At 54.7% G+C, this 26,723-nt stretch overlaps 1 protein-coding gene across 5 annotated transcripts in view; it reads left to right on the top strand.

The window, feature by feature from the left end:
* Nucleotides 1-26,723, top strand: part of EPHB2 (EPH receptor B2) — a 131,801-nt gene that overhangs the window by 59,007 nt on the left and 46,071 nt on the right. For all 5 annotated transcript variants that reach the window (XM_087755184.1, XM_087755182.1, XM_087755183.1 and 2 more), the window contains 2 exons: nucleotides 24,421-24,576; nucleotides 25,179-25,514. In XM_087755184.1, coding sequence (XP_087611310.1) covers nucleotides 24,421-24,576; nucleotides 25,179-25,514 — 492 coding nt within the window. The remainder of the gene's footprint in view (nucleotides 1-24,420; nucleotides 24,577-25,178; nucleotides 25,515-26,723) is intronic.

The following is a 26,723-nucleotide window of genomic DNA, read 5'->3' as shown; positions in this document are numbered from 1 at the left end:
CACCCTGAGATCTTGCTGGCACTCTTTGCAAGTGGCTTTAGCTCTGGTAAACCTGGCTAAGTTGGGGACGTCGGGAGGCTACGCTGTGTCACTCGTCACCCCCTGCTCCGGCCTGCGCAGGGTGGCTCCTCGTTCCGGCACCAGGATGATCGGCATCCTCAGCGTCTGCATGAATACGTGCGTTCGCAGAGATGTTATTCATGCGTTATGCAGCGGCTGGTCACCCTTGGTGGGCCTGAACTCTGGATGCCACTGGGGCATGCGTCACATTGCCAGGATTTTCTGTCTGCATGGTGTTTTTTTGGACATGTGGAGCTCTGTTCCAGATCTCACTGCAGTTTCTTCAACCGCTATTAGGCTAGCAGAGCCGCTTTCTCTTGTCTCAGGAGGCTCCTTCCTGGTGTCAGAGGAGGATTGCAGCACATGCTGTGCAGAACGGCGGAGGGATGCAGCTTTGACGAGCTGGGCTGCTCCGCCCTTGGCTGGAGCTTGGCACAAGGAGATTTCAGCGAGGTGGAGGGAACCCAGTGAAGAAGAACCCAAGAAGGGATCTAAGCACAGCTACAGCTCTGTGCGGGGCAATTAAAAGAGGATGGAGCCAAGCCCCCATCAGTGGTGCCGGATCGTATAGGAAGGGACAGGAGCCACCAGCTGCAGCTTGAGAAGCTCAGGATGGGCTTTGGAAAAGCTGAGACCGTTCCCGAGAGAGGTCGAGCGTCACCATCCTCAGGGATTTCCAAGGCTTGGCTACATGCAGCTGCAGCTGCCCTGATTTACAGCTGGATTCGGTTGTTGGACTGGGCTGGACTCACCCTTCTATGAGCTGGAGACTGGCCTGGAGACCCCAGAGGTGTCTTCCCACTGGCACTGCTGGGATGCCATGAAAAATCATGTGCCAGGACTGTGGAGCCAGCTTGACCCGAGCACCACCTCTGCACTGGAGATGGACAGAGAAACCTTGGCTCGGTTCTGAAGCCAGCTTGGGGTCTAAATAGGTTCCTCAGGTGGTAGCGTGGCAGGAGGGACAGGAGCCACCACCATGGGTCAGCAGCGCTCAGAGCCAGACCTGCTGTAACTGCATCTAGCAGGGAGTGGAAAATCTCTGCTGAGGGAACCTGTGAAACCATGAGCAGCAAGTGAGGAGGTCTGGGAAGTCCTGCTATGCCGCATCTCATACGAAGAAGTTAAATGCAAGATTTGATTGTCCTGTAGACTGAGGTCGGAAAAATGCCTCCACGTGAGCAGACCGCCCTGCTTTCCACGGTTCAAAAGTGATGTGAAAAATAAACCTGGAGGGTGCTGCGGAGAAACACAAACATGGTCCCAAGAGCCACGGAAAATGCCCTTCCACGAGGGACTGGAAGAGCTCAATAGCTTCTCAAAAAGAAGATTAAGAGGTGAGATGATTACCAAGAGGAAACACCAGCCTCTAAAGGGCTTTTTAATCTGGCAAAGAAAGGGATAACGAGAACCGGTAGGGTTAAACTGAAGCTAGACAAATTAAAAAAATTAGGCATGTGTTTCTGAGTGAGTAACCACTACAGCAAGCTAATGAGAAAAGAGGGACTTCACGTTCTGGAGTATGTAAAACAAGACGGTTCGTTGCTGGGCACTGGGCTTTAGCTGAGGACCAGCCATCAGATTCATCAAAGGGCACCTGGATGAAGCACGGGACCCTGGGGTCCAGAGCCCCCGGATCCGTGCAAGGCTGTGGAGGGACGAGCCAGCCCAGGGGGCTGAGGAGGCCCAGCCATGCCTGTGAGAGCGGTGGACGGTGTCAGCTCGGCAGCGGGACCCTGGTCCCCGCAGGCAGCACCCATCGACGGGACCGTCGTGCAGGTGTTACCAACAGCCCTTCCCGTGCCTCCCATCCCGTGCCAGCATCGCGGGCATTGGATGCCAGACCTGCAGCCACTGGGCTGCCCAGCTGGAGATACCGGTAGAGAAGGAGGGAGGTGTTCAAAGGGGCGTGAAACTCTTGCAATGGCTGAGTCCAGCAGCTTGGCTGGCAGGTTCCTCCCTCCAGTGTCAGCAGCAGAGAGACTCCTCTTCCCCTGCCTCCTGGGTTGCAGAAGGGCCTGAAGGATAGCAGGTCTCCGTCGCAGCGTCCTTTGGATGTGCTGTCTGTAATGGGTTGCCCCAAGCTGCGCCCACAGCATCCACCGGAGCACCCCAAGACACCCATCGCTGCCCCCACTGAGCCCCACCTCTGCACCCCGCTCCCTCCCGGGGACCTTCACACCAGCTGGCCCCGCCGTCCCCAGACCAATTTTCCATGTCCCGCAGGTTCAGCATCCTGCACCCGGGGCTGGCGTGATGAACCTGGCTGATTGCCTCCCGGATGAAGTGAGGGCAGAGGCCGAAGGCTCCCACTGAGTCCCAGGTGCCCTCTTGCACACCTGCTTGCCTTGCACTCCCACTGGGGAGGCAAAAGGCCCGGCCTTGCACGCCGGGTTGCTGCAGCAACAGAGGCTCAGCATCCTCGCCAGGAGCTCCAGGCACCGGGCAGGGGCGGAGAGCTTCACTCCCAGTGACCCGCTGCCCTGCTGCAGGGGAGAGCGGCTCGTTTGGGCTGATTTGCTTTCATTAACTAGATTAGTTGCTTTAATCTGCTGAAAGTGAGAGGCAGTTGGTCCCACTCAGGAATGCCGCAGAGGGGGCTGTTACTGGGGAAGGCAAGCTGCGGGGGGGAGGTGGAGGCAGCAGGGAGCCTGCTGCTAGCCGTTCTTCACTGCGTCCCTTTTGCATGGACAGATTTCCCCCCTCTCCTCCCACCCCTTCTCCACCCCTTCTCTTTGTAGGGATGGAAGAGCATGGGAGGGATTACGCTGTTCCCGTGCTGTCCCCTCATCGATCGCCCCCATGCAGGTGCACGTGACCATGTGTGTGCCCTTAGCCTAAATGCATTTACATACACGTATGGCCACCCTCAGTTTTTTTTGCATCAGACAAAGAAATGTGGCAGCAAATGGATAGAATCCCTCCATCGATAGTTTCAACCTCCCTGCCAAAAAATGCACTTTCTTGCCTGGCTGCGCTTCTCCAGCTCCAGCAAATGGGTCTGTGGTCACCAGAGGTGATGCCCGCAAGGCAGCGTGTCTCGGCAAGGCAGCACCTGTGCCTGCAGACACAGCTCCTCTCCCCGAGCCGTGCCGGACCCCGTGCCAGGACCGGTGGTTTCTGTGCTTTAACTCTGTCCTCGACTGGAGAGAGATGTAGTCTTCACCATGATACAAAACACTGATGGACCAAGCATGCTCCATCTTGAAGGATGAAGGATCCTCCCTCTATCTGTCTCCAAGCACATAAAAATAATCTTTTCTATATGTTCCTTTGCCATCTGCGCTCCGCTGTTACCCTTACGTGGAGGGGGAGTGCGCTTGGCCAGGGACACAAGGAGTCAGGGACAAAGTTGGGATGCAAAAGCCAAAAGCCCAGCCCTGAGCTCCAACCGCCCCACCTGCTGCCTCGGCTCTGCATCAGTGCTTTTTATTTCTTGGTGCACTCCAGCTTTTTGCCCAAGGAGAAAAGGATCATGCAAATGATTTGCCCCAAGGGATTTCTGGAAGCTGTTTAAGCCAGCAAATGCTGCCTTCTCCCCAGCTGTGACATGCAACTCAGTATGCTCATGAATTTCCCCTCCCCTAAGTGCAGGAAGGGGCTGACAGATGTTAACACACGATCAGTGTCTCAGGAGAGAGGAATTAAAGCCACACTGGACCCTTCGAAGACACACATTAGTGTCAGAAATTTCTAATCAATCAGCTCAGAGCCTCCTGGGGTCAGAAGCCTCTTTGAAACTCAAATGGGGAATGGCTCCTAATGGGTTTTATTTTGATTGCTATAAATTGATTAGCGTTAAGATAAACAAGTTTTGTTTCCTTCTGAAAGCTCTAAATATGCTCTGGGGGAGGAGAAGCAGTGGAGTCTGATTGCTTCCCATTAGGACGTCCTCACTTAGCTCCCACCCCATCACCAGTTTGCACCAGCCACATGAGACGCTTTTTTTTCTCCAGAGCTGGCTAAAGGCGGCGGATGCATCACACAAAGAGGCTTTTGCAGTGCTGGAGCAGGATGCAGGTTAGAGGAGAAGGTGTGAGCATCCTCGCGGGTTTTCCAGGGCGGGATGTGAAAACACAGCTTGGTTCTGGAGGGAATCAGGGCAGGCTTGCGTGGCGGAAAGCGTGGCCGTGTTTGAAGAGCACGCATGGTTTTCTGGGCTGGTTCAGCCTAGCAGCTGCGATGCATTTGGGAGATGCTCCATTGCAGGAGCGTTTTCTCTGGGTGAAGAAACTCAGTGCCATGACCGTCACCAAACACAGGAGGACTGTCATGTCCCCAAGACCCCGCTGGGGGATGTGTGGGGCAGGAATGTCCTGGGGTTGGGCTGAAGCCAGGCATCTGTAGGGCTCACAGGTGGACTGTGTGGGAGCTGGGGCGAGCGTTGTCTGAGGGTCAAGGTGGGGCCCCGTGCACGGTACCAGTGGCTCATGCCATGCGACTGAATGGGACCAGCCCGAGAGCCACTAATGGGCTTCCTACAGCCCCCATCTGTGGTCCCTACGGCCCCCGTGTGTGTACTCTGTACAGCCCATCTGTGCTCTCTACACCCCTATGTGTGCTCCCAACAACCTGTATTTACTCCCTACAGCTTGTATTTACTCTATACGGTCCGTGTGTGCTCCCTACAGCCACATGTGTGCTCCCTATGCCTGTGTGTGCGCCCTGCAACCCATGTGTGTATGCCTTACAGCCCTGTGTGTGTGCCCTACAACCCATATGTGCGCTCTGCAGCCCGCTGTGTTCTCCCTACAGCCCTGTGTGTGCCCTACCCCTCCGTGTTCTCCCTACAGCCCCTGAGTGTGGTTCCTACTGCCTGTGTGTAGTCCCTGCAGCCCATGTTCACCCTACAGCTCGTTTGTTTACCCTGTACCCTAGTGTGTGCTCCATATACCCTATATCTGCTCCCCACGGCCCTGTATGTGCTCCCTACAGTCTCTGTGCTCTCTACAGCCACATATGTGCTCCCTACACCCCGTGTGTGCGCTCCCTACACCCCAATGTGTGCGCTCCCTATACCCGGTGCGTATGCTCCATACAGCCAGTGTGTGTGCTCCCTGCAGCCCATGTCTGCTCCCTTCAGTCCCGTGTGTGCTCCCTACAGCCCCATGTGTGGTTTATACAGCCTGTGTGTGCTCCTTACGGCCCCTGTGTGTGTACTCCGCACAGCCCATGTCTGCGCTCCCTACAGCCACGCATGTGTTCCCTGCAGCCTATGTGCTCCCTACAACGCTATGTGTGCTGCCTACAGCCCACGTATGGTCCATACAGCTGCTGTGTGCTCCCTGCAGCCAGTGTGTGCTCCTTATAGACTGCCTGTACTCCCTACAGCCTGTGTTTACTCCCCCCAGCCCCGTGTGTGTTCCCTACAGCCTGTCTGTGCTCCCTACAGCCCCATGTGTGTTCCCTACAGCCTGTCCGTGCTCCCTACAGCCCCATGTGTGTGTTCCCTACAGCCTGTCCATGCTCCCTACACCCCGTGTGTGTTCCCTGCAGCCCCGTGTGTGTTCCCTGCAGCCTGTCCATGCTCCCTACAGCCCCCTGTGTGTTCCCTACACCCCGTGTGTGTTCCCTACAGCCTGTCGGTTCTCCTTACAGCCCCATGTGTGGACCATACAGCTGGTGTGTGCTCCCTTCAGCCTGTGCGTGCTGACTACAGCCCCGTGTGTTCATTCTGCAGCCCCTGTGTAGTCCCTGCAGCCTCTGCGTGCTCCCTACAACCCACGTGTCCTCGTAGAGCTTGTGTGTGCTCCCTACAGCCCGTTTGTCTCCATACAGTTAATCTGTGCTCCCTGCAGGCCTGGGTGTTCTCCCTACAGCCAGCATGTTATCCGTACAGCCCTGCGTGCTCCCTACATCCCTGTGTGTGCTCCCTACAGTCCCTGTATGCTCCGTTCAGCTTCATGTGCTTCCTAACACCCTGTGTGCTCCCTACAGTCTGTGTGTGCACCCTGCAGCCCATTTGTGCTCCCTACAGCCCCTGTGTGCTCTCTACAACTTGTGTGTTCTCCCAGCCGCCCGGTGTGTGCTCCCTACAACCCCTTTTGTTCCCTCTACAGCCCCGTCTCTACACCCTGATGTCCCACTGTGTGCTCCCTAAACTGGTGTGTGCACCCTACAACCCCTGGGTGTTCTCCCTACAGCCTGTCTGTGCTCCCTGCAACCTGCCCCATATAACCCCGTGTGTGCTCCCTACAAGTTGCTCTTTGGGCTCCCTACAACCACACATGGGCTTCCTCCAGCCAGTGTGTGCTCTCTGCAACGCCTGTGTGCTCCCTGCAGCCCCCGTGTGTGCTCCCTACAACCTCTGTTCGTGCTCCGTGTAGCTCTGCGTGTGCTCCGTATAACCCTGGGTCTGCTTCCACCACCCGTGTGTTTCTCCCTACAGTCCTTGTGTGCTCTCTACAGCCTGTGTGTTCTCCCAACAGGCACTGTGCATGTTCCCTACAGCCTATGTGTGCCCCCGTCAGCTCCCTATAGCTGTGTCAGCTCCCTACAGTCTGTGTGTGCTCCCTACAGTGCGCTCCCTCCCGTGCAGCCCCCGTCAGCTCCCTATAGCCCCCGTCAGCTCCCTATAGCCCATCCGTGCTCCCTGCAGCCTGTGTTTGCTCCCTAGAGCACCATGGGTAATGCCTACAACCCCATGTGTGGTCTCTACAGCTGCTGTGTGCTCCCTACAGCCGGTGTGTGCTCCCTACAGCCCCCCTGAGCTCCCTATAGCCCCGTGCGCTTCCTACAATCGCTGTGTGCTCTCTACACACCCGTGTGTGCTCTTCTCCTCCTGCGAAACAGCTGTTTGTTCGTTCTTTGCCTTTCCCAGACCAGGCAGGACAGAGGTCCTTGTGGTGATGGAAAGTCACACCAAGGAGCTTGGTGGATTTCCTTTCTTTTGCTTTTGTCTCTCCAGAGTCCTCCAGCCTTCTTTTTTGTGCCCCAACTATGGGCATGATGGTGGGATGGGGCAGCACCATCCTAGTCCCTTTTCAAGGCCAAGAGTGAGAGGAAACAAGCATGGTCCTGCCTGTCCCCTGGTACGCTATGGATGTGGAAGACAGCGGGTGCCAGTTTTAGGGAGTCCTAGGGGTGAGTCCTGGACAACACTCAGCTTTTGGATGGTGGCACAGGGGATACTGTCCAGTAATGGGGGACATGGCAGATGCTCACAGGTGGTGCAGGGGTATCATGATGGCATGGTCTTGCTGCTGGGTGGGGATGGGGACCTCCTGGCTGTTGGTGGCTGTAGTGGTTCAGGATGGTGACAGCATTTTGCTGCCAGTGGTGGCCGTGCCTCTGTGCTGGGTGGTGGTGAAGATCTCGCTGTTGGTGGTGGCGAGGATCTTGCTGTTGGTGGTGATGGTGTCTCTGCTGGGAGGTGATGGGAGGCTGTGTGTGCCCTCGGAGGAGGTGACCGAGTGGTGCTGTGTGCTCTGCTGTGCATGAAACCCAGGAGATAGGCAGTTCATATTTCTGTACTGAACAGGGAGCTGACATTAATGAACAGCTAATTAACATCGCAGGGCTTGATGGTTGCAGTGTCAGCGTCCCTAATTAGTCTCGCACTAATCTGCTTTAATTAACTGTCCCTGTCGCGGTTTTAATTTAATTTTCAGCTCTAGACCAGAGAGAGCAGTCCTGTGAGCATCTGGGTTCCAGTACCATGGCACTGTCTGTACTGGGATGGACTGGTGGGGCAGTGGTGGCCAGTTGGGCACCCTGGCACAAGGGAGAAGCCAGGCTGCTGTGCACCGTCTGCTTGTGCTTTCCCAGGGATGATTAACCACCACTGCAAGACCGCAGCCCTACCAGTCCCCAGGCGTGTGGCCACCTCCAAAACAGGCTGTGTTGGCTGGACAGGGGACCGCAGATGAGCTGAGGATCTCGTCATTAGCTGCCCCCATGCTCTTTCATGCTGCTGCTTTGCCTGCATCAACCCTGTTTTATGACACAGCGAGCTGCCATCCCTTCCCTGTTTTGGTGCAGGGGAAGAGCGTGGCGGTGCCTGTGGTGCCTGTGCCTGCTTGGGTGTACTATTCATTGCCTGGAGGAGTCCACGACCAGGGATGTGCTGCCTTGTGCGAGGTCTTCTTGAGACAAGGACACAAGAAGCTGGTCACTGCTCCTTGCTGGGCCAGCAGGTTTGGAGGGCCCATGGCCCTCATGCTACTGGGTACCTCTTCATTTGGCTTCAGGCATTTCTGTACCAAGAGCTCCCCGTGCAGAGCAGCCACTGAACGCTTTCCTCCTCGTCACTTTTTTGGTACCTGCTTTCTGTGGGGGACATCCCCTGCACCTTGTGTTAGACCAGCCAGAGACCCAAGATCTGGGCAGCAGGGCCAGCAGGAGAGCACTGGGGGCCAGGACGAGAGGAGAGCGGGCTCCACGTCCTGCTGTGATGAGCGTGAGGGTTGCTGAGGTCCTTGTGTGCGAGGATGGGCAGAGAACAAGCTGGGGAGACACTTATCAATGGTTTCCCATGGGAGCAGATGGAATCACAGGAACAAAAGCAGTGGGGAGAGGTACCCCAGAGAGAGAGGAGGAGGAGAAGTCAGCAGGCAGGAGGAGCCTTAGCGACCTAGAGATGCTGTGAGGAGCTTGTGTTTAGTCCTGACAGAGTTGCTGTTTGCACATGAGGGCCTACTGGTCCTTGCCTTGCCAAGCAGAGCTCTGCCCTGCAAGCTGACCACAGTCAGTCTGTGTGCCCTTGCCCCTGACATTGCTTTTCCATGGAAAACCAGGCTCTGTATTGCAGATGGAGCCAAAAGGAGCAGGAGAGAGAAGACACAGACCTCACCTTGATGAGCATGGCAGCTTGAGTTTTGCTCATGCGGCCCTAATAATAAGGCAATTGCTTGTTACCATTCCTACGCTGCAGCACGCGCCCTGCTAGGATGAGGGATGCAGATGTGTCAGGGTGGAAAGTTTGGGGTTTTGCACTCCATTAGTGAGGGCTGCAGCAGGAGCAGGCTGGGACATGGGCCCTGTGCTCCAGCCCGGTTCTGCTTGTCCCTCCCTGCTCCAGTACGGTGTCCTTCATCAGGCAGGGCACAAATCTCCTCAAACACGAGCATCTCCCCGCGGGACCTGCTCGGGCGGCCGTGTTAATCTGTAAGAGCAAGTGGGGCCTTTAAAGTGGGAGGTCATGCTTGGCAGCGTCCCAGGGAGCTGCGCAGTCCTGGGCTTGGCTTGCCCGTCTGGATTAACGGGGCTCTGCCATCTGTCCTGCTCCCAGCCCTGGCTGGAACCGCTCCAGGTGCCTCGTGCTTTGAAGAAAACCCTTCTTCAACCATGGTCCCTGCTCTGAATAACCCAGCTGCTTCCCACCTAGGCAAGCGTGGTTGCTTTCCCCGTCTCCTCTGCAGGCAGAGGAAATCCTTGTGTCAGCGGCAGCCATGCTGTGGGCTTCGGGAGCAGCTAACCTTGGGGAAATGCAGCGAAGGTCCCTGGAGAAGGGCTTTTGGGACCCCTCGCAGCCAAACGAGCTCAGTGGTTGGGCAGTCTGTGGATTAAGAAGCCCACATCTATCTATATTTTTATACGGCTGCTGAGGGAGCAGGAAATTGGTTGTACCACGCTGCCCGTGTGTAGTTCTCACATCACATCCAAGTCTGACCCAGTGTGTCGGGCACTTTTTGCCTTCTCCATCTGAGGATCTCACTGATCCGTTCCTGCAGCGTCATGCCAGGCTGTCACGCTCAGCCCATTCTCTGCAGCAACCTCTCTCTTTTTAGCCCTGTTTTCTTCTATTTGCCATGTGGTGCTGAGGACCACGTTTTGCAGAATGGGGCTGGGAGGATGCTCAGCCTCACCAGCGCACCGAGTGTCTCTGATCCCACTCAGTGACCAATGAAACCTCACAACAGAAAATATATCAGGGGACTTCATTTGATGTCACTTGTTCCACTCTTTATGCCTGGCAGCGGTGCCATCATCTTGGCCAAGAGAGCTAAGCATCTTCCTTGATGATCTGGATGAGGGGATCGAGTGCACTCTCAGTAAGTTTGCAGATGACACCAAGCTGGGTGGAAGTGTTGATCTGCTGGAGGGTAGGAAGGCCCTGCAGAGGGACCTGGACAGGCTGGATCGTTGGGCCGGGGCCAACTGTATGAGGTTCAACAAGGCTCAGTGCTGGGTCCTGCACTTCGGTCACAACAACCCCATGCAACGCTACAGGCTGGAGGAGGAGTGGCTGGGAGCTGCCTAGTGGAAAAGGACCTGGGGGTGTTGGTTGACAGCCACCTGAACATGACCCAGCAGTGTGCTCAGGTGGCCAAGAGGGCCAATGGCATCCTGGCTTGTATTAGGAATAGTGTAGCCAGCAGGACCAGGGAGGTGATGGTGCCCCTGTACCGGGCATTGGTGAGGCCGCACCTCGAGTACTGTGTTCAGTATTGGGCCCCTCACTACAAGAAGGACATCGAGGTGCTGGAGCGTGGCCAGAGAAGGGCAACAAAGCTGGTGAAGGGTCTGGAGCACAAGTCTTATGAGGAGCACCTGGGGGAGCTGGGGTTGTTTAGTTTGGAGAAGAGGAGGCTGAGGGGAGCCCTCATCGCTCTCTGCAACTGCCTGAAAGGAGGTTGTAGCGAGGTGGGGGTCGGTCTCTTCTCCCAAGTACCAAGTGATGGGACAAGAGGGAATGGCCTCAAGCTGTGCCAGGGGAGGTTTAGGTTAGACATTAGGAAAAACTTCTTCACCGAAAGAGTTGTCAAGCACTGGAACAGGCTGCCCAGGGAAGTGGTTGAGTCTCCATCCCTGGAGGTATTTAAAGGACGGATAGACGTGGTGCTCGAGGACATGGTTTAGTGGTGGACTTGGCAGTGTTAGGTTAACGGTTGGACTCCATGATCTTAAGGGTCTTTTCCAACCTTAACGATTCTATGATTCTATGATTTTATGATCTCTTACCCTTGAAAATCATATGCCGCAGTGTTATCTGTGTGTCTGGTCCCCTGAAATGGTCTCACAGCAGCTGATTTCATAAACACCAGCACTCACATCCCAGAGTTTTCCTTGGCTGACTCTTAAAGCTCTTGGGTACAACTTATCTAATGCTGCCTGGCGCTGGGAGCCGAGTGCCAATATTCTTCCTACTTTCGGGGGGAATGGAAAATTTTAAGGAAGTGTTGGCTATGAAACAATCCTTCTCTATGCATATGCTATGTTATTATATATCCCTTTCTTTCTGTGTCACAATGGACAATTTTGCCATATTTCGGACTCAGGCACATGTCATAGAATCACAGAATGCTTTGGGATGGAAGGCACCTTTCAAGGCCATCCAGTCCATCCCCCCTGCAATGGGCAGGGCCATCTACAACCAGATCAGGTTGCTCAGAGCCCCATCCAGCCTGGCCTTGAATGTTTCCAAGGAGGAGGCATCTACCACCTCTCCGGGCAACCTGTGCCAGTGTTTCACCACCCTCATTGTAAAAAATGTCTTCCTTACATCTAGTCTGAATCTAGCCTCTTTTCGCTTAAAACCATTACCCCTTGTCCTGTTGCAGCAGGCCTTGCTAAAAAGTCTGTCCCCATCTTTCTTGTAGGCCCCCTTTAAGTATTGAAAGGCCGCAATAAGGTCTCCCCGCAGCCTTCTCTTCTCCAGGCTGAACAACGCCAGCTCTTTCAGCCTTTCCTCCTAGCAGAGGTGCTCCATCCCTCTGATCATTTTTGTGGCCTCCTCTGGACCCTCTCCAACAGGTCCATGTCCTTCTTGTCCTGAGGACCCCAGAGCTGGACACAGTGCTCCATATCTTTACTATGGCTTCCTTTTTCTTACATTCTTGATTTCCATCTTTTTGCTGTTAATCTTATGGGCCCTGTTTTTTCCACTGCCCAGTTCAGCTGCTCTTATAACTCCCTGTATTTTGTACTTACTAATTGAAAGTCACCGCTGCCACTTCATGACTTTTTAAGATGCATTTTTACTCCTTCACTGTAATTCCTTGGCCAGAATGAATTTTTACTGAAAAATATGAATTGCGTTTTCCTGGGGGCAACAACAACATTTTCTGAGGTGATTTTTGGTTATTATTATTCACGGTGGTTTATTTGTACTTTCTGTCCTTGGTGCCTTTGCTGGCATCTCTGGGAACCTGTTCAGCGCTCAGGCCGCCTGCCCGGCGCTGGCAGTAAGCCCTCGAGCGCGGCGGGAGAGCCCCGGCAATCTGGGAAGCTGGGGAATACCCCTGATTTACTGCGAGTTACTTTTAAATGCACAGAGGCAGGAACTGAGTTCAACTTCCATGCAGCTGAAAGCAGCCAGCGTACTCCCAACCTTGGCTTTGAGCAACCTCCCATTTTTTTCCATCTCAAGTTGCTTGCGATGCCGTTCCAAGGCCTCTCTACTTTCCAGTGGGAGTATGAAAATCTGGGAGTATGGAAGTATGAAATCTGGTGGAAGAAAGCTTTCAGGTGTGGAAGGTGCATTTTGATGGATGCAGGCAAAGCCCCCCCAAAGAAGGGGAATTATGAGCTGTTGAAAATTGCCTCTTCCCATCTGTGTTTTCTGACAGTGCCTGCTTGGCTCTGAGGTCCTGCCGTACCACACTGCTCCTGACGGATATAGAGAGATAATTATTTGCTGCTGCTTCTCCCTCAGCAGAGCATCCTTTCGGAGAAAGTTATCAGTGAAATGAGAACCAGGGGACCTAGGGTTCAACCTTCTTCTTCTGATGTTGAGCCCTCACAACCCTTGATACCGCACAAGCACCACTACCAAATTGATGCATTGAGTGCAGAGGGAATGCCGACGGTGGGAATTGCTCCTGGGTATTGATTCAGCCACGAACTGCAGAAGTCATTACAGTTGTGCAAAACAGGGAGGCTTTATAAAAGATTTCCTAGAAAATCATCTATAAAATCCCTACTTTAACTCTCCGTACATGCACATCCCTGGCACGCGGTGATCTTGGCATGGCCACGCTGCTTTTTCTCAGTGTGCAGGGTGGTCAGACCTGTTTGGAAGGAGTTGGGGGTTTTGGTAGGTTTCTGTACTCAGAGTTCATCGTGTAGCCCCGCAGCACATTTCCCAAAAATACCCGTGTTGATTACAGAGCCAGGGCTTCCTTCCTTGGACTTCTGCGCTCTCTGCCCAGCCTCCAAGTGCCTGGTTCATGTCAGCAGAAAGAAAGGTTGAACATGTCTGGTGTGAAGCCGTAGCAGAGTCAGATTAAGATCTCACTGTCCCCTGGACCGGTGATGCCACGGGACAGGTTGGCCTCAGATGAGGCTGTGAATGCGCAGCAGCCTGGATGTCCAAATCAGGTCCTGGGCATCCAGGGACCCTGAACGCGGTGGCAGTGCCAGCAAGGGATGACCGTACCACACAGCCGTCTGCGTTTTCCAAAAAGCCTATCAAATATGGGGCAAGACGAGCTCTTTGAGAGGTTTCATTTGCCTCGCTTTTATCTTTCTTCCTGCTGCCCGCTCTCCTGCCGGTGGCGCGCTCGGTGGTAGCCCCTCTGCGCCCAGCTGCCCGTTCCTGCAGAGGCCAGCCTGCTCCCAAGGCCTGTCTGTCCTCTGCGGGGGGAAACGGCACCTGGCTGCGTACTGCAAATGCCGTGATCATGCACACACACACACACACGCACACACACACACACACACACGAGCCTGGGGGGTGGGGAGGGGGGTGCTCAGATGGCTTTATTGCTGCCAGTTCCAACATTTCTGGCGCTCAGGCCAGCATGCTTAAAAAAAAACTTCTCTCCCCATCACAAATCCTTCCAGTTACAATACTTCATGTGTTTCATTTCATCAGCAGTGCTGAGATAGCAAGCCAGCTGCTCCTAAATAACACTACAGACAGACCGACCACCTAAATGAGGCCGGGTGCGGTGACAGACAGCGGTGCTCCAGCTGTGCCCTCTCTAGGGCAGGAGACATGGCGCATGGTCAGCCCTGCTGTCCCAGCACTCCTTCTCCAACCCCGGCTTAAAGCTGATGGTGCCTCTGCAGGGCGTCTGTATGTCCTCCTCTCCTCTGGGGCAGGGGGTTTCAAAGCAGCCCCAGCTTTTTGGCAGACCAGCTGCCTGGAGGCACAGTGATTTTGGTTTCTTCTTGCAGTTCCCTTTGCAGGCTCAGAACCTGGTGGTTCAAAGTCCATTGCAGCATGTTGCTGCAGCAGCTCGCTGCCAAATGAAGCTGCTTCAGCTCAGGTCGTTCGGGAAGCCTTGAAGACATTCAAAGGCCAGAAGTGTGCCTGTTCGGACGTGAGTGAATCAGAGGTGGCAGGGACAGATGGGCTTCCAAAATGGAGCTGGAGTCGCAGGCTGACGCCGTGGTCCGTGCAGCGTGCGTGGTGACAGCACCGCGGGACTCTGCTTTGGGGAAGGGGACTGTCACTTTCAAGTGTGATTGATTTAGCAAAGTGGGTGAATTTAAGCAAAGTGAAAAAATGAGGCTTTTTCCCCAGGCTGCTCCTACAAACAACTGCTTGACCTCTGCACTCCTGGTGTAAGTGGCTCTTTTTTGCCTTCAGGCCAGCAGTGCTTTTGCATAACCCCATTCGCTGTGCTTGTGCCCCTGCAGCCGGGAAGCAGTAGTCCATCGAGCAGGGGGCAGGCTGGGCCTCCAGAACCTTGAGAAGTGGAAGCTCTGTTGGTGATGGGCAGCTAGAGTGACCGGAATGCATGCCAGTCCCTTGGGAGAGGCTTTGACTGTCTCTGAGGACGTAGATCCCTGCACCTCTCTGAGCCCTCCTTCCAGTACTTGACCTCCCTTGTGATGAAAAACTTCTCCTTGTGTCAAGCTGGAATTTCCCATGTGCCACCTTGAGCCTTGTCCTACCTCTGAGGGTCTGGCTCCATCTTCCTTACACCCTCTTGTTGAGCTGCTGAAGGCAGCAGTAGGGTCTCTCCTTTGCCTTCTCTTCTCTAGGCTCACGTCCGACCCTCAGCCTCTCCTCCCCCCCCCATGTGCTCCAGCCCCCAGCCATCCCGGTGGCCTCCCCTGGAGTCGCTCCAGTGTCTTCCTTGCACTCCAGAGCCCCAAACTGGACACGGTGCTCCATGCAGATCTCCCAAGTGCCAGAGCACTCGGGAGCTTGTTTTGGAGGAAGGCTGTTTCTCCTTGGGTTTTGTTCTCTGTAAGCACGTAAGCAGACTTCAGGGCGTTTTGGAAAGTGGAGGTGGACAGTGTGCAACCACCCCGGGCAGTGTGTGACCTCCCTTCCCATGCGGTGCTGCCTGCCTACAGCTTCTCTGCTCACTGCAGGCTGGGAAGGAAAGTTACCGTGCAACTACACCCCCAGTGATTTAAAACACCATAACTAACCATTTTTAATCAGCCCTTTTGCCAGCTCCGCTCAGCACCTAGTGCTGACAAAGAACAATGTTGTCATCTGGAAAGCGGCTGCTGGCACTTAACCAGCTGGCGTGTTTTAAACTTGTCTAAACTGGGTGCTAAGCAGCATTAAAATGTAATGATTAAACATGCCCACTCCAAGTTTTCTTGGCCTCCCCCACCTCCACCTGGAAAAGTTGCTTCTGCCCTGGAAGGGCTCCCCTGGGAGCTGCACCCAGAGGGGGTCTGCAGAGGGCCCGCTGGAGATGGAGAGGAGAGCGTGGGGTGGGAGGGCACTGGTCCTCGTGCTGCGGGCATCAAGGCACAGCAATTTGGGAGTCCTGCCGTCAACACTTCTGCATGCTGGCTGTGGGGGCTGGGGCCTCTGGGTCAGGTAGGGATGTCCTTCAGAGACCCGATCTCAGACTCTGCACCCCCAACCCTGAAACCTGCTCCTCCAACATCTGGGATAAGGCAGTTGGGTAGAGACAGGCGATTTGCAGATAAAAACATGGAGCAGCCACAGATGCACTTGGAGTCCCCGGAGACGGAGGCACGAGTCCGCTCGGGGGCCTGATCCTGGCTCTGTGCGCACCTGGAGATGGGCAGACATCAGGTGGTCCCTGGCTGCTCTGGTCCCCTGCGTCTCTGTGTCTGGTCTTGGTGGACACGCGTGCCCGTCCCCAGCAGCCCCGCGGTGCTGGCGGTGTGACTCGGGATTTGCACCAGGACCAAGAGGGCTGGGGAGGCAGTCCACTTGAAGGGCTCTCGTCCAGGAAAAGCTCCCTTTTTACTTTCATGTTTCCTTTAGGATTAAAGCCATTCTTCTCGGGCTCAAAACGTGGAATGTTTGTCATGTTTGTGAGGGCTTTTAGAGAGGCTTTTAGAGAGTACATCCTATCCCTTCTTTTATAGGGCTGAGATAAGATTATCTTTGTTTTAACACCAATTAAAGCAGGAAGGGTTTATAGGATTAGGGGTTTTCCATCAGTGCAACTTTGATGTCACCACTCGCTTGCTTGGTTTGCTTCTTTCCCTGCGTTAAAAGGTTGGGAGCTGTTCCCGTAATGGTTAACATACCACCCTCAGGAGGCATCGCTCTCCCAGGCAGAAGCTTTGGGAAACATTTAAACAAGACCAAACAAAGTAACAAAATGTGAAAGTCCTAAATTCTTCTGGAGACTGCTTGGAGAAAGCTGGCTTACCATTTAAACAACCGCTCTTGTAGTATGTAGCGCTGCAGTGTTTACATCTCTTGAAAAAGTACATGCTGCTTGCCTGAAAAGCATTTTTTAAAATATCAAAATAAAATAAATTACTATATTGCAAGGAATCTAAAGCAAAAACAAAAAAAACCCCTGCAGTCTTGTAGTCAGAGGCTGGAAAACACATCAGTCCATCCTCTGCACCAGAAGAAAACGAGAGGGTAAATAACGCGAGCGTGACATTTGGTGTAGCTGCTAGCGCTTCACTCCACAGAAATAACCTCACGCCTCGGCACCTCGTCTGGCGCGGGCTGGCATGGCTCCATGCGAGTCGCCCCGGGCTCCTGGGGCGATGCCGGTTTCCAGCACCTGAGGCTCTGGGTCCTTATGTGCGTGCCAAGCCGCCGAGACAAGGTTTTGGGGTTGAAACTGCGCAGGTGCTGGCAGCGTCCTGCTCGCCCCGTGTGCTGGGACTGGGATTGCTCCTCGACCGGCAGCACCCACCATGCCCAGGGTGGTGGGTGTCATGCTTCAGGAGAGCACCGCTGACTGCTGAGCTTGGTCTTGGAGCTACATCCTAGAATGCTCTTCGGGAGTCTGCAGGAGCAAGGAGGTCCAAAGCATCTGCTGCAACCAGATCTGTGCTCCTGACCTGTAAACTCACCATCTGGTTTTAGCTTCACCCAGGGACGCTGGCCTCTGGAAGTGAGCTGTGAACCGTGCCTTTGGGGCTGCAGTCACCCATGGTCTACAGTAGCGTGATGAACATGCAGCTCTGTATCTATCTCCTTTGGATAGGGAAGTCCTCTCCCTGCGGGTGTCCACTGAATGGTTCTAGCAGGAGAAATGCTGGATTATGGTCCTCGGCGTCCATACACCGGGATGCTGGCAGCACCCCAGTCCCCCATGCTCAGGCAGGGACAGAAAGTTTTCCATTTCTCTTTAAGAACCCCGGTGACGGGTTGGGGAGGCTGAACCAGGCTGACCGGGCAGGTAAGACATTCCAGACGTTTCTCCCTGACAGTCAAATCCCGTCACCACTGATGGATGTGCCGCCCAGAGCAGGGCGGCGGGGGGGCTTGCAGGTGTGCGTGCCCACAGGTGCGGCGGTCCCGCCAGATGCTTGAACTTCTGAGCGGTGCTAGCGGGGAGATGACCTTGCGAACCCCGCTGCAGGAGGGATTTCCTGGCAGGCCCTCGGCACGAAGCCTCTCCCAGGTGAGGGCTCAGCCCTGCTGCTGGTGCGTGGGCACTGGGCGAGAGCTGCGAGGGTTTGGATGAGGCTGCTCCCTGCCTAAGCTGTGAGGCCGGAGCAGCGGTGCCCATGTGCTGGGGAGATGATGTGACCCAGTTGATCTCCTTGAGTTGCTGGTGAGGTGCGGGATGCTGGTCCCGTCAATGGCACGGGGACCTATCTAAAAGCCGCTAGCGACAGCAGGATGCTTCTAGAGGCCTGTGCCGTCTGCTTCTATTTCTGTCCTGTGGAGAATGACGGGGTTAAACAGGAACGTTTGCATTGTGACGTCTTCCTTTACCGACAACCCTTTAATCCACATCACAGAAGTCAGCTGAGCACCACATTCCCCTTCAGTTAATCTCATTTAACCCTGTTTTCCCTTCTGTATTTCTATCCTCTGCTCTCCAAATGCTGTCAGAGCTGTTGGCAGTGACAGCACCTGGCAATGGCATTAATTGCTTATCTCAAGTATGAGGTAGCAGTGTAGGCTGCTAATTAAATTTATCAGGAGGGAAACTGGAGGACCTGTGCGGCCCCAGGAAGGATGAGTGCAGAGAGCTGGCACCTCGAGGTCCAAGATCCTCTCTGTTTCAGAGCTAGCAGCCAACTCCAATGCCAAGTCCAAGGGGCTTGGGTGTTACCACCTGCCTCCTGCACTGCAGCCCTGCAAGGCAGGACTGAGCCCTCTTCCCTCCAACACTCAAATGTCCAGGCTGGAGAGGCCACGGCAGGAGTGTACGCAGATCCGAAGGCAGCATCGCTCCTTTGGGTTGTCCAGAGGCCAGCCTTTCTCTAAGGTGACGAACACCATTGTGTGCGGGCCTGGGGACAGTAACAAGCAGAGAATGGGCAACTTTTGTAGGTGAGACAAAGTGAGACCCATTTGCATGCAGAACTGAAAAGAAAGGTCAAGGCACAGGGGCAGAATGGGGAAGAATGTGGGAGAAGTGACAATGTCATTACAGCACCCACCTCATCTTGCAACGGTTGATGAAAGGAAAAAGGGGTAAATGCAGAGCTGGTTGGACATAATAATCTTCTGCACAGGACATCATAATACCCCCACACGTAGCATGAGCAGCAGAGACCTAGAAGTGCTGGTGGAGGAGGCTCTGGGGTCTGGGGTCCAGCCTCCCGCTTGTAGCGGGGCTGCCACCAACATTAGCTCAGGGCAGCCATGGCAGGCAGCTGACTCTCCCCAAGGAAGGAGATCCAGCACCCCTCTGTGACCTGTCCCAGGGCTGCACCATCCTTTGGAGAAGGAGCTTTTCCTAATGTCCAGTCTGAACTTGTGGTCCTTGTCCCTTGTTACAGAGTCTGGCACCCTGAAAAGTGTTTGGGTCTGTCTTCTTTGCATCTGTGCCCAAATAGCTGCAGCTGCAGTTAGATTCCCCCCTCCCCTACCCCAGTTACCCCATTCCAGATCTTTCCACCTCTCCTTGTATGCCCTGTGCCCCAGGGCTGGCCATCTTGGTGATCCTCCACTGGACTCTCCTGTTCCTCCATATTACCCTTGAACTGGGCAACCCCAAACTAGCCATGGCAGCATCCCCAGTGCCTGGCAGGGGGAAACACCTCCCTCGATGTGCTGGCCACGCTCCTCCTCGCATGGCCCAGGACATTGTTTTCTTTATTCTCCATAAGAGCAAATTGCTGGCACCAACGTGGGGTTGATGCGGGGGCAGTCCCGTGGTGCATGGCCAAGGGAGCCAGAGGCTTGCGTAGGGTTTGTGGGGTGAGTAGGATGCCAGCAGGAGCAGGGAGGGCCATGGGCGAGGGCTCCCAAAAGCGTAGGGGAGGGTGAGAGGCAGGATGCGGCCGAGGCGACCAGCTCCGGGGTCCTGCAGCACCGGGGCTGCTGACGATGTCGGACTGCAGAGCCACCCTGCCTGCCCCTGCCTCCAACCCAGGGGGGAGAAGAGAGGCAGCTGGGAGATAAGGCTGGGGATTTAAGACTCTTGGCAGCTCCTAACTGACAGAGCCAGGGCTGCCTGTTTTCCATCAGCCGTTAAAAACGCCGTGCTCAAGTGGAAGGAGCCTTGCTGCCAGCAGAAACAAAGGCAGGCAAAGGGAGCCAAGGAGGACCCTTCCTCAGAGCCGTTAGCACGGACTGAAGGTGCCATTTTGGAAACTTCTATTGCAAGAGAAAGCTGTTCGCTCTGACCTGCTTGCAGAAGTGGTCTGGGGGGGGGCTCTGAAGGCCAGGGCAGTTTTTGGTGCAGAGGAGCCTGTTTGGAGCCTGCTCAGCTCACACTGGATTAATTAAAAAGTTGTTTAGACAGAAGCAGTGGGACGTGGGGCCAGCAAACAGGGAACCCCTCTGCGGCCCCTCCTGCACGTTTGGCCAAAGGCTTTTCCTTCAGGCTGAGCCACGGGATGCCTTTCTCCGCCGAGCTGCCCTGGGGCAGGCAGCACTACGGGGAAGCAGGGCTGGAAGCCGCGCGCCAGCGCTGCCTCCAGCAGCAGATGCTGCAGAAGTGGCCTTCCATCCCAGATCCCTGGCATGGTCCTCCTGCAGGGGAGGGCAGGACCCCTCATGGGTCCTTCTCTATGGCATTCCCTTCCCAAAACATGTGCCTTCCCAGGCACAACCACCTTTCTGTGCCCTGGGAATGGGTGGATGGGAAACGAGGACACCCGGTGTTGCTCAGGCATTCCCAATCTTGTTTGAGAGAGCTACAGCCGGTACTCTTAGCAAACCCGCTGCTGTCTCTGAGTCGTAGCCTTGCAAGGCAGCCATCCATGCCTACGTGCAGCAGTGAGGCAATTAAAGGTCCATATGTTTCCCGTGAACCCCTATTAGCATCCTCCGATTGGTGCTGGAGATGCAGGAACCCACCACGTGGGAAGCTGCACACCGCTTCTGCTTCAGTGATGGGGCCAGAGCTGCTATCAGGGTAATCGCCCTCCTGGGATGAAGGATGCTCTGATAAAGGAGAAGTTTCTGGTCTTTCCCTGTTTCAATTCCCTCTTTCTAAGCAGGAGTTTCTAGGGATGCTCTGCCCCTGCCCTCGTTGGAAGCCTAAGGGGAAGCAGCATGTCCCAAAGCTGCTGTCACCACCCGGGGCAGAAAACTGGGGCCTCCTTGTGTCTTCCAGCAGGTGGTGGGAACATCCACGCTGGTCAAACAGGAAGGGGTTTAGCCCCTGTGTGAAGATTTCAGTTCTGATTTGCTGTTTACTCTGGAAACAAGAAATTGGGTGGATTCCAAATTAAAAGCTGTTTTCTCACCCAGAGGAAGACCTGGAGGGAACAAAACAGTTTTGAACACAATGTTCATTTATTTTACTTCTGGAGGTTGTCATTACGTGAGGAAAAAAAAATAAAAAAAGGACTTTGCATCACATTTCAGCGATTTTCCTGCCTTTCAGAACATTTATCTGTGAAGAAGTTCTGGTTTTCCAGGATTATTTTATCCCGTGTCGGTGTGCGGGACCTCCTGGGGAGGAAGAAAGTTGCCCAAACTCCTGGCCGTGTTTGGATGGCATGTGCAAAGAGTTTTAGCATCCCAGCTTGGTACGTTTGGTGAACAATGATTCAGCCCCCAATTTTTGCCCCGCTCTAAGAGCAGTGCACGCAGTATTAATTGCAGCCGTCAGCCTCTGCCTGGCCAAACCTGGGGAATGTTTTTTGTCTCTCGGGGCCAGTTGCTAAATCTCGGCAGCAGAGGCATTTTTTTGATGTATCTCTATCTTGATGCAGAAGCAGCCTTATAGGAAAGTTGTTATTTTTAAAATAAGCCTCGGGAAGATGAGAGAGGCCCGTGTCTCAAAACGTCTTTGATCAAATGACCCTATATGTCACCCTGGATGTCAGACTAGAGTAATTTTGTGTGTTGGTCTTATCGTGTTTCAAAAATTGGTATTAGTACGGGGACCCTGTTACCATTTCAGCTACCGAGCCACCATCACTTCTCTGTAACGGAGAACTACACAGCCATCACCTCTCCCAACAGCTTATCACCCTCTGAGGTGGGTTTGTACCAAGGGACGTGCTGGGAATAGGGTCAGAAATGGAGTCAAACGCGTGGGGGATAGGGGACAGCGAGGGTGGAAAGATCTGGGAACATGAGGAGAAGCCAGATTTTCAACAGATCCTTTGACAGTAGGAGGCAGGAGGGACTTTGCAAGCAGGAAGGCTGATGGTATTTTTCTGTAGAGCTTTTTTCATTGGAAACTCGATAATTTTTAAGGAAGGGAGATGAAAACTGAAAAAAAACCCTCTTTTTTTTTTAAAGAAAAAAATAGATACTTCTCAGTAATAGCTCTTGCTTACAGCAACCTCGAGCGTATGTTTTTCCCAGGCTGTTTTTCTAATCTGCCTCATTCCTGAAAGCCTTGGCAGCGAACTGAAGTAGAAGTTTGTTTAACTCGTTTCAGCGCAGAAACCACCTGCCACCCCCCAGGCTCTTCGTGCTGCACAAGAAATTAACGGTGGCAGAAAGTCGCAACCAAGAGTAATCACCGAGAGCCGTGCCGATAAATGCTTAGAGCCGAGCTTTTGCTTTGGCATTGGTGATCCCCTGACTTGGAAGGGAATTTCTGGTGTTTAAAGCTTTGCCTTGATATTTTTAGCCACCTGTGCCCTATCTGTTAATGCTGTATTTCACACTGTGGTCCAGCCTTCGCCCCCCATCTGCTGTAGGCACCGTGCGCCCCCCGTGCCGCCCGCACCCACCCTGCCTGCCTGAACACGCATTTTTTGGAGCGGCTGTTGCTGATGGAGCACCTTCTTCACCTGTGAGCGGCTTAGAGGTCTGAGCCCCAGTGGAGGTAGACCCCAGCACGCTGCTGCTGGTTGTGGCAGAAGTGACAATTTGCTTATGGTACTGAGTAGTGAAGGCAAGGACTGGCTGTGGAAAGTTGGGTCACAACAACCCCATGCAACGCTGCAGGCTTGGGGAGGAGTGGCTGGGAGCTGCCTGGCGGAAAAGGACCCGGGGGTGTTGGTTGACAGCCCCTGAACATGAGCCAGCAGTGTGCTCAGGTGGCCAAGAGGGCCAATGGCATCCTGGCCTGTATCAGGAATAGTGTGGCCAGCAGGACCAGGGAGGTGATGGTGCCCCTGTGCTGGGCACTGGCGAGGCCGCACCTCGAATGCTGTGCTCAGCGCTGGGCCCCTCACCCCACGAAGGCCATGGAGGGGCTGGAGCCTGGCCAGAGCAGGGCAGCGAGGCTGGGGCAGGGGCTGGAGCACAAGGCTGGGGAGGAGCAGCTGGGGGAGCTGGGGGGGCTCAGCCTGGAGAAGAGGAGGCTGAGGGGAGCCCTCATCGGTCTCTGCGACTACCTGAAAGGAGGTTGTAGCGAGGTGGGGGTTGGTCTCTTTTGCCCAGTAACAAGCGATGGGACAAGAGGGAATGGCCTCAAGCTGCGCCAGGGGAGGTTTAGGTTGGATATTAGGAAAAACTTCTTCACCGAAAGCGTTGTCAGGCATTGGAACAGGCTGCCCAGGGAAGTGGTTGAGTCTCCATCCCTAGAGATATTTAAAAGATGGGTAGACGTGGTGCTCAAGGACATGGTTTAGTGGTGGACTTGGCAGTGATAGGTTAACGGTTGGACTTGATGATCTTAAGGGTCTTTTCCAACCTTAACGATTCTGTGATTCTATGAGTTGCAAAAGGACCTGCTGAGACGGTGTCACCGGGGAATGAGAAGGCAATTGGAATTCAATAGACTTGAGGTGATGCAAATGGGAGAAAACAACCCCAGCTTCACACACACGTGCACAGAGATAGGCTGTGAGTTGGCCCGATGTCTCTCAGGAATGAGTCCTTGGGGCTATAATAGGTAGTCCAGTTGGTACATTGGTGGTTAATAAATAATTTGGACATTGCTAATTATGGGAAAAGAGTAGAGAATAAAATAGCGAATGTCATTATGCAACTTGCTTGGGGCTTGAGAGAGGTTTGTGCAACCCTAGGGGTCATGGAGAAGGTGGAAGGCGCTTGAGTGTTCTTTGCCAATGCAAGTGTGGGATTGCATCAAATGAGATGGCAGCTGGCAGCTTCAAAGCAGAGGGCAGCAGTTTCTTCATGCAGCGTGCAATTACACCGTGGGGCTCTGTGCTGCAGGATAAAATGGGTGTAAAGTGTTTGCATAGAATATAAAAATGACTGGGTAACTTAGTGGAAGAAACACTCCAGAAAGACTGTTAAATGCAAAGAGCCTGCCTCTTAGAAAGTCCCTGAGCTATAAATTGTTGGAGGGTGGGAAGGTGTTGTGGGTAATGTGTGTGCCCAGCTCCTTGGGTGGCTGCTGTTGGGGAGAGGATTCTGGTGACCATGTGGACCTTTGGTCTGGCTTGGTACAGCTGCTCACATCTTCTTATGTGATGGCGGCTAAAAATCCCCTTTGCATTTGTAAGATTCCCTGTGTGGACCCTGTTCCACGCTCGTGGTTGGGGACTAGGGGGGAAAGACGTCTGCATGGGGACCCCGTCTCTACCGGCAGCGCGAGCAGCAGCGCCTGCCTCCTCAGCACCATCAAACTGGCTGCTCCTTCCCCACTTTGTTTACTTCAAATTGTCAGGTTTTGGCTTCCGACTCCGCAAAGGGTGCTTTTCTGGCAGCACTGCCAGGCTCCGGGCATCCCTGCCAGCCCCTGTCCTCCCCATTTACCACTGCTCTTGGTTCTCTTCCAGGCTGCCCATCGGGGACGTTCAAGGCCAGCCAAGGGGATGAAGGATGCGTGCACTGCCCGATTAACAGCCGGACGACTTCGGAAGGGGCTACTAACTGCGTGTGCCGAAATGGATATTACCGGGCAGACGCCGATCCTGTCGACATGCCGTGCACCAGTATGTGGGCTCTGGGCAACTGGGGAGGGACTGCGTGGGGCTGAGAAAGGAGACACGCATCAGTCCAAGCACCGAGGGATACTTGACAAAGGCGTCTGTCTCAGTGGGGTTTTGGAGGCAGCTGGAGGCTCAGAGCACCTCATCCTTGCAGGCGTGGGTCTTTCTTACCCTGGGCCAGTCTGCGCTTGCAAGCATTGCATGTGCAGAGAGGACAGAAATTCGGGTTGCTCTGTGCTGTTCTAGGCAGCGGGGTGGCTTCACTCTGGGGCTGCACCCGGGCGAGAAGACCTGTGTGTTGGCACGTGGGAGATATTAGCGCAAAGGCCAGGGATCAGAAATGGTACAAAACATAACTGGTGAATTTTGCCAGGGATGCCACGTAATCAAATGAGGCTGGGTTAAGGGGACAGGCTTTGCTCCTGCTCCTGCCTTTGGCTCTCCAGCTTGCTCCGCACATCCCTGACACCAAGAGAAGAACCTGACTCCGCGTGTGCCTGCTGCAGAGTCCTGTCTGGGGACAGGGAAAAGGATGGGGTGCAGCTGGTCCTGTAGGCATGAGCAGGGCTCTGGCTCTTACACCTTTCTGTCTATTCCCTGTACAGCCATCCCGTCTGCCCCCCAGGCCGTCATCTCCAGCGTGAATGAGACCTCCCTGATGCTGGAGTGGACGCCGCCGCGGGACTCAGGGGGCCGGGAGGACCTGGTGTACAACATCATCTGCAAGAGCTGCGGCTCCGGCCGCGGGGCGTGCACGCGCTGTGGGGACAACGTGCAGTTCGCCCCCCGCCAGCTGGGCCTGACAGAGCCCCGCATCTACATCAGCGACCTGCTGGCCCACACCCAGTACACCTTCGAGATACAGGCGGTGAACGGTGTCACCGACCAGAGCCCCTTCTCCCCGCAGTTTGCATCGGTGAACATCACCACCAACCAGGCTGGTAAGATGCGGAGCCGCGTCTCCCAGCCGACCTCTCCAGGAAGGGGAGGTGGTGGGCAGAGCTGTCCTGGTCAAGAGGTGCTGGGTGAAACCCTGTGGGGTGAACAGGGCTTGAAGGGGTTAAGGGGTGGGGTGAGATGTGCCATGGTGTTGCTCCCTAATGCTGGTGATAGCCAAAGTGAATGGGCCTGGCAATTCCTGGGTGAATCCCAAGCCTCGGGGGTGAAAAACATCCCTTATTTCAGTGAAAAGCCGGAGTTCTGCTGCAGCAGAACAGCTCGTGTCACTGTCCCCTGGTGTCTCAGCATCCCCCTCTGGTGCTGGGCACTTGACTGTTCCTGAGGCTGTTGCCTCGGAGCATCAGTTGCATGCGGTGTTGGTGCGTTGCAGACAGAGCAGCAGTGCTCACCACTGCTGGCAGCCTTGCTGCAGCCCCTGCTGCTGCTCCTGGTTCCTGAGGAGGGAAGGTAAGATTAGCTCCAGCATTTTGACAGAAGCTGCAATCTCTGCTCCGACTGCAGAGCGAGCCAGGACAGGCTGTGAAAGGAGAGGAAAGCTGCATGGAAGAGGGGCTGGGAGATGGGTATATGGGATGACCATCTGCAAAGCTGCTCCAGGTCCTGCGCTGCTGCAGAGTCACCTTGGTGAAGAAGACCAAGCAGCAGAGCTGGAAGGGTTTCATTCGGGGTCTCCAGCACCGTGCTGGCCTGGGGGGTTGCTACGTGCCCCCCGTGCAGGGTGGTTTTGCTGGGGGAAGGGATGTGTCAGGGTGGTGCTCTGGGGAGCTTTGCCAGCAGCCCCCAGGCAGCAGCTGTGCTGGTGGCGGGACGGCTCGCAGAGCTGCTGGCCAGGGGCTGCTCTCCCCAGCCCACCTGGAAGCCATCTGGAGCTGGAGCACACACTGGGGCTGGGGCTTTGCTTAATCCAATTGCACGGTGGAAGCATGCCAATAAGGTACAAGCATGCGTGGGAGCAAGCGAGTTTCTGTGGTCCCTCTGAGCGCTGCAGCAAATGTGTGGGGTTTTGCGAATGTGCCCCAAGCTGCCTTGGACACTACATGACCTTCAAGACTGAATTTGTCAGTCGTGGATGATTGCATTTCCACTGAATTGCATGGAGACCATGGTGTGTGCTGGCTGCGGGGGACGGGAGGTGTTTGGGCTGGGGTAGACGGGCATCACTTGGTTGGGCATGCCGAGTGCCGAGACAG

This window comes from Nipponia nippon, unplaced genomic scaffold (genome assembly GCF_047370975.1).
Source record: "Nipponia nippon isolate SJK-2023a ecotype South Korea unplaced genomic scaffold, ASM4737097v1 scaffold_19, whole genome shotgun sequence".
NCBI lineage: Eukaryota > Metazoa > Chordata > Aves > Pelecaniformes > Threskiornithidae > Nipponia > Nipponia nippon.
This window is presented reverse-complemented; position numbering and strand designations above follow the sequence as displayed.